Source organism: Berghia stephanieae, chromosome 5 (assembly GCF_034508935.2).
Source record: "Berghia stephanieae isolate SIO BIC M18660-M18661 chromosome 5, UCSD_Bste_1.3, whole genome shotgun sequence".
In the NCBI taxonomy this organism is placed as follows: domain Eukaryota; kingdom Metazoa; phylum Mollusca; class Gastropoda; order Nudibranchia; family Aeolidiidae; genus Berghia; species Berghia stephanieae.
The window spans coordinates 13,274,168-13,282,529 of record NC_088364.1 but is presented as its reverse complement, the minus strand read 5'-3'; the positions used below and the strand labels follow the sequence as shown (position 1 = coordinate 13,282,529).

The 8,362-nt window shown below is 33.6% G+C and overlaps 1 protein-coding gene across 1 annotated transcript in view; it reads left to right on the top strand.

The window, feature by feature from the left end:
* LOC144973859 (uncharacterized) overlaps positions 1 to 333 on the top strand; it is a 92,011-nt gene extending 91,678 nt beyond the window's left edge. Inside the window, exon 12 of the mRNA XM_078916749.1 lies at positions 209 to 333. Within this exon, the coding sequence (XP_078772875.1) occupies positions 209 to 276 (68 nt within the window). The 3' untranslated portion in view covers positions 277 to 333. The remainder of the gene's footprint in view (positions 1 to 208) is intronic.
* The last annotated feature ends 8,029 nt before the right edge of the window (positions 334 to 8,362 follow it).

Here is an 8,362-nt window from a genome sequence, read left to right as displayed (position 1 = left end):
GATATTTCCATCTCTCCAGTTTATAAATTCTCAAACAGCTTATTGAAATTTCGTTTTGACAACTATGAGCAAATTGTAAACCGTTGAAATGTACTTATACGTTTCTTTATTGAATGGAAAAAATACATGTGCTTTTAATTTGAGATTTTGACCGTTTTCTTAACACATGTTAAATATAGCAATGCTTAATCTCATTTTACATTTGCAGATGTGCATTGGAACTATCTAATGACCCTAGTTACCATCATGGTGCCGATGTTACGTCACTTCCTGTGACACAATTGCTGAAGTTGGAAATAATGAACTGGATCTTTCAATTCAGAAATAAGGACAGGGTGGGGTGGGGGAGGAGGAGGGGGGGGGGGGGAAGAGAAGGAAGTTGATTGAAATTGAAATTGATACGTGTTTATATCTTTTGCTTTTAACCACTATCATCTTTTTGCTAGAATGTTTTATATATAACCTTGAGACTACTGTAATCGTAAAATATATGTCATTGTATATATATATATATAACCTATCCTGACATACGTCCATTTTGCTATTCCACAGACTTTTGTTGCTGATATATCTGCTTATTTGTGGCCCTTTATAGTTACAAACCAATCGGGATTAAATTTTAGATTTTTTTTCTGAACAAATTTATAACTTGCCTTTGTCTAGATGAGGATAAGTAACATTATTTTGATCATTCGAAAGTCAGTGAAATTTATATAACAAAAATATTCTTAAAAGAATAGAAAATAATGTCAAGATACTTACTGTAATCAGAGTCCACTGTTTGTATTGTTCTAGAAACATCAATGCAATTCTTATAATAGAGATCATTTCCTTTTGTAAACATATACTTTTAACTTGTAAAAAACATTTTACTTGTTTATATTAAATTTCAATTACTGCATTTCGGATTATTGAAGTATGTCAAATATATCTAGTTACAATATAATACAATTTCGAGATGATTCATGCATCTTTGTGTCATCTGTATAAAGTAATAAACAAAAATAAACATAGAAGTCTTGAAAAAAGAAACAAAATTCCAAAAATGGAGCGTTTTGTTATCAAAACCCTTCTTTAGCCAGCAACAAAAATAATGAACATAAATACATAACAAAAACCAGATCAACAACATAGAAATATTCGGCCCTCCTTTAAGTATTAAGATATTGGAATGTAAGCAAAGAGAAGCGTTCAATAAGTTGTATAGTAAAATAAAGGGCGTAAAAATAACTCTCATAACAGATACAAAACAATGTGTACATCTGTTATAGAGTCATTTTACTCCCTTTATTTTACTATACATTTTATTGACTCATTTAGGCACCTCTAGATTCTGGTGTTCGATAGGTTACAAAGGATTGTAAAATACAGCGGAATATTATAACATGCAAAACATTTCTGCGTAAAAAGAAAAAAAAACAAAGACAAAAAAAATAAAACAATCACCTGTAAAGAATTTATACGAAGATTCACTTGCTTCAGGGAAATCTTTAATGAATAAAGCGTAAGCAAGGGCCCTATGTCACTAGCTCTCAAGCTAGTGACTTAGGGCCCTTGCTTTGGCTTTATTTATATATTATAAATGTGATTACTCTGTTTGGGATAGATGGCTGCGATGATATCTTTTCAAAGCACCCGACTTTGGGATACCATCCTCGGTTAGCTCCATTGCATTCCTGCTTTGTTCTGCTCTCTAAAGACCTATTCAGCCATACTATAAAAACAAAACACTTGAAGAAGTTTGAATGAAACAGTGCCAGACAAAAGAAGAAAGAAAAATAAAAGATATACCAAAAATTCAGTCTTTTCCAACTGGGGATCGAACCTCAGACCTCCTATTATCGGTCAGACGTACTACCATTACACCACAGGGGTTACCTAATAGTTGGGTACGACTTTTACACTGTGATCCCATTTTTGCATCACGCAATACTAACATTAATCACGAGAGAACGAGGATAAAGTATAAAGGCATACGAGTATCTCCAGTTTTATTTTTGAAAATATCAAAGTGACAAATTAAAGAGCAGTAAAGATCTTGAAAAGTGTGCTTGAAACAGTGCTGAATAAGCAAGAATGAAAAATATAAGGAAATCAAGAGGTTTGACGTTCGATCCCCAGTCAAGGAAGACTGATATTATGGGATGGCTTTTTTCTTTTGTTTTTCTGTCTTGCTTTATTTGGCACAATTTCAGATACCGTTTTTTTTCTGATCTTTGTTTTACACCAGTGCCTGCTCCCTATTTTGCCACTCCAAAAAATTAATGTAATTAAATTCCCTTTAAAAAAAAAAAAACACCGCCCGACTCTGGCCCATACGTTTTAAAATATATTACATTAGGATAACTTCATATTTATACATTATATATATATAAATTTCATTAGTATCGTATGATAATAAACTTGAAACGGAATTTTTATGACTCACAGGTTTATTGCATTGCTTATATTTGATGTGTATTTGTAAAAATGTACCGGATAATATGCTATTCTTTTTTCTTCTTCTTTGTATTCGTTAAACAGTTATTTTTATCATGCGAAATTACACTACGAGCTTGCGAGTATGTTATTGCACGATGAAAAAAAAAGAGATTGATAAATACAAAGAAATGAAAGAATAAGTGTACTCCACCCCACCAAGTTAGATTATTGGATACTTCGGGACATTCATTTGGTAGTAGAACTTCGATTCGCCATAATTTGTACTTTTCTCCATCTGCTTGAATGACAATTTCAACCAAAAAAACCCCCGAAAAACGTTGGATTTTTATTCATGCGCTCCAAAAAGTTTTCATTGCCGATCAGCTGTCTTTAATACCTTATTTTAAACCAATAAAATGAGTAACAAATATTCTGCAATCGATGATCACATTTTTTTGTTCAACGCGTTCAAAGCATTATTAAACGATTACATACGAGTATTTTCACAGAAGTGATAGAATTTTCCAATGGGAGGGGTGGAATACAAGTAATTATACCATCCCTCTTCCCTAAATCGTAACGCGTAATGATATCATGTTTACAATAATAATTTGTGACATCATTTTAACACGTGTAAATTACACTAAAATTCAGGTTATTGTGTAAAAAGTATTATTTAAATGTTTTTGAACATGGCTGTTATCTAAAGATGACGAAATAAGAATCGATTGAGGGGTAGAATAAATGAATTCTTACACTCTTGCGTTTTGGAATTCGACCAAGCTCGTGCAGCGGTTGGGGACACGTCCGGATTTCCAACAAGCAAGAGTGTAAGTATCGTATAATCAACATGTCCTTCTTTTGTCATTAATATTTGCTCTAAGTTCCTACTCCAGATTTTCTTACTAATTTGCTATCTGCTTACACATTTCATAAAGCAATATACACAATGTATCCTTTCTTTACCAACTTTGAATGGAAAGCAAATCTCCTTAGAACTGTGTAAACAATCCTCCGGACTTATACTGAACCAACAGGTAGCATGGTTATTTTAGTAGCAGGATGTATAGCCACATTATTATGATTATGAGCGTGAAAGAGCGAGGATGGATGATCTGTATTTAGAACCAGCTTTTATTTAGACTAGAAAATAAGAAGCGATCACTCTTAAACCAAAAGATCAGTTGCAGGATATATGTATCTTCCGGAGGACTGGTTTCACACTTTCAACGAGATTGGAACCAGTATTTTGTCATCTCAGTATTGTTCCATATGCATATAATCATACAGTTACTCGTATGTAATTTATTGTTTCAATCTTTACTTAAATATAGTGAATATAGTTGTACCTCAAGCGATCATTGATAAAACTCTTTAAAAATCCTGGCACCGTTTGTTTTATATTTCAACTATGTAACGTGACTTCAATAAGTGTATTTACGTGTATTTTTTGTTTTTGACTTAGCTAGTTTTACGTACCGTTTACGTCTATTCACAGTGCAAAAATAGAACATGCGATTTTGTCAATTTATGTATTTTTGTCACAGCCTCAGTTTGTCACAGGCCCAGTTTGTGAGAGACCCAGTTTGTCACAGGCCAAGTTTGTCACAGACCTAGTTTGTTAGAGGCCCAGTTTGTCACAGACACAATAATTTGTCGCAGTCCCATCCCGCCTCAACTATACCCCTGTATGACGGAAGTTATCACTGACACTCTCAAAAAGTATAAATGGATGATTAATTTATTGTACGAATTGAATTTTATTTTTCATTTGATTTTAATGAAAGAAAATTCATTATTGAAATTTTACAGATTATTTTTTTTTATTTGAATAAAAAAAGGAGGACATTTTAATAATCAGCAGCTGAATTGACATTTTAGAGGACATATCTCTAAACCATCGATTTGAAGGTGGAGAGTAAAAAATCCCCACTTAAGTTAAGAAACTACGAAGCAGGCACCAATGTAAGATAAAAATCTGAAAAGTGTGAATAAAAGGTGCCAGGCAAAGCAAGAAAGAAAAAAAAAACACAAAGAAAATAAAATCCATCCCCAAAAACCATTCTACCTCAGTCTACGTCTACCTCAGTCGAGGTAGACTGATGATTTTTTGGAAATATTTTTTTTTTGGTATGTTTCTTTCTTGCTTTGTTTCGCAAATTTCATCCACACTTGTTCATATCAACACTTAAGTTACAACTACAGTGTTAAAGTGCTGTAATTGTTCCTGTCATCAATACTCAAATATTTAAATGAAACAACAAAACATCTTCATGACTCTTCTTCCAAGACACAAGTATGCTTCTTTTAACAGATTGTATATATCGTTTCAACTGAAAGTTGTGAGAAGAGTTAATTAAGGACCCAAATTAAGGTAGGCATACAGAAATATTCAAGAACAAAACAAATAGACAGGAATCTTCATTTCTTATAGTATAGGACAGCATAAAACTTAAGTTATTGCACATCATAGTGTACATCACTTTTACAGTCTAACTAATCATATATGGCCTTTTGGGGCTTTTATGGAGCCCGTGACAAACAGGGTCTGTGACAAATTTGGCCTGACTGGGCCTGTGACAAACTGGGTTGATGACTTTGAGCTCTCAATTTTTAAAATTTTTATATACCTACGTTTGCGTTTTCTTCGAATCGTAAAGCCCAATGTGGATCAAAGTACATCATTTATTGCTAAACTAGGTCTTGTAGAACCAATTTAGGTACGACATACTGACAAATAATGTGTGCAGAAAGTAAAGTATGGTCACTTCAATAGCCTCTAACAATTTGTATTTGTTAAGCAGCTATCGTAATATTTTGTAGACAAATAAAAAGCTTTTTTCCCATTAAAAAAGAGTTGATTTGTTATGTGTTTTATTGGGTGTGCGGTTCAAATAATAATATTGCATCGAGATGGCTCATTAAACGTAGATAATTACATTCAACGATTGCCATATAACGAACGCCCTTGTCTCGCCAGAGAGTAATGAGCAGATACACCATTGTCAGCATAAAAGTAGTAATAATCATTTTAGTATTGGCTGATTATGACATTCGATCGATGCCAAGGTTGGACTGAAACAAATAATCTTTGAAAGGAATGAAATTAACGTCAAAATTCAATGCAACGTAACAGTCAATCATGTTTTATCACTGTCATTTCTTTGAACGTCAATAGGATTCAATAGTCGCAACGTCACTTCTTTCATAATGATGCATGGTAACTTAGCAACACTGGATCTAAACTATCGGAACAATGGCGGGCGGGAATGTGAGTTAAGAGCCTTTTCCAAGGACTCACTTATGCACCACTCAGAGCGGGTCTCGGACCCAGGACCTACTGATCCGAAGGAGAATGTAATATCACTAGGCCACATAGCCGAATCGTGTCTGTGCGCGCGCGCGCGCGCGCGTGTGTGTGTGTGTGCTTGTGTCTTTTGTGTTTATGTATATGTGTGTGCGCGTGCATAATGTGTGCATGTGTGATGAGTTTTATCAAATGTATATATAGTTTTGGGATATGATATTATTATTATTATTATTAATTATTATTATTATATTATTATTATTATTATTATTATTATTATTATTATTTTTAATTATTATTATTATTATTATTATTATTATTATTATTATTATTATTATTATTATTATTATTACTAGTAGTACGAAATGGACGTCACTCAGTTCTTTGTTATTGCTTTTTGCCAGACATTTTTATGAGAAATTCTCACTAAAGTTCCCGGATGTTGTGAGTAATTTAAGTAAGCGCATAGCATCAATAAATATTCAAGGTAACACTGTTTTGTTGTGGTACGTTTTATCCGGCTGGAGGATGTTGTGTGTTTTTTTAACTGAACACATAGCATCAACGTCACTTGGACTATTGAAGTTATGTGTTTAGGTATAATACTCATAACACCCACCAGCTTTATATAACGTGCCAACACACAAAAATGTGTGAAACCGTGAACATTTATTGATTCTACGCGTTTAGTAAAAATACTCACAACATCCGTCAGTCGTATATAGCGTACCTTCATACAAAACTATGTGTAACCTTGATGTTTATGGTCGAATAACTAAACTTTAGTGAGAACGACTCAAAAATAGTTGGCTAAAAACAACAACACAGATTCGAGTGAAGTCAATTTGGTATTTTTTATAACGTTAAACTTTTGTGTGTTAAAATGTTTCATTTGGTCGTGGATGTTGTGAGTGTTTTATCTAAACCAATAACATCTATAGGTTGTTCTTGTCAGACAAGAATGGGATTCAATAGTTGATGTCACTTCCGCCCAGCAACGAACAGCGTGGTTCTAAACAAAGAAAATCGGTACTTTTTATTCTTCATGCTGGCTAGAACGTTTTCACATGTCCTGTGATTAGAATGTATAAAAGTCAAAGCATGATCACATTTATAATGTTTTTCTCCTCTGGATACACTTTTATGCTCGTCGGAGAAGTATTTAATAAGGGCGTCAGCCATTGTTTCGATAGTTGAGAAACAGTGACTAAGTTACCATGCGTCATTACGTGGGAAGTCACCTCACAACTGTTGAAGCCTATTGATGGTTCGACGTTCGCATTAACCAATCAGAATATTTCCTGCCACTTAACCCGTTTCATCCCCGTGACTATTTATTTCCTGTATAAAAAGGCCTGAGATAAACTTAGTACATGTCAAACACACATGATAGGTCAAGCCCAGTTAGTGAGTATTTCTCACATTATTTTGGCACACCGATAAAGGAATTGCATCACAAAACCTGACGACACGATGCATTTTTTTTTAGATCATCTGTGTCAAAATTGTGAGTGATGCTCAGGATTTGGGGGCTGTTTACTCCTGGTGACAGACAAGCACTTGAGGTGTCTTCGGTTCACGATCATCACTCGCTTCCAGGGCCAAAATATACTTTTAAATTTTCAAGTCAAAAATAAAACAACTTAAATATTTATTCAACTTGTTTTAATTAACTATACGATATCTGAAGTTCTTTTCTAAGGTGTATGCACTGCATGTTGATTGAAGATATGAAGGCTCATACTATAGATAGTTCGAAGATGACGTCACTCAGGTCTTTGTTATTGTTTTTTGCCATCCGCGTTTATGAGTAATGCTCACTGAACTGTATTAACCCGACTATAAATGTTCATGGATACACACAGTTTTGTGTGTTGGTCCGTCATACTTCCGGATGGCAATGTTATGAGCTTCTTAGCCAAGCGCATACTATCTATAAGATAATAGTTAAAAAGGCATCAATGTCAATAGGTTGACCGCCATAGCAACAAGAGGTCACAGGGGAACCAAGAATTGTTTGTTATTTGTCTGTATGTGTTACTCTTAGACATTTACGTTGCTCATTATTTTTATTGTTATTGTTCTTCATAATTCTTTCCACGGTTGTGTTAATCTCAAAGGTGAATGAATTCATGTTTTTCGTGCCGTCTGGGATATTGTAATTTGTAAACTTATTTCTCATTTCATTTTTCATTTCCATATGTTGGCAGAAAAGATTTTAGTCTGCGTACTCAATTTACTGTTCTACACTCTTTACTGTTACATTTATATATATATATATATATATATATATATATATATATATATATATATATATATATATATATATATATATATTATCATTTTTGAACGTTTCGGGGTTTTGCCCACTTCAAGTGTGTATTTCTAAACTGGATTAATTTTAGCCATTCTGTTTGGCCGTGAACACGCCAGAAATGTAAGTCTGATTTTTTAAATGTTATCTTTTACTAGGAAACCCGTTCATATCTCCAATGTAATACTACTCACGTTTCTGTTTATGTTATCTCCGCAATTCACCAACTGAATCTGTATAGATAGTATGAAGATGACGTCACTCAGGTCTTTGTTATTGCTTTTTGCCATCCGCATGTATGAGTAATTCTCACTAAACTG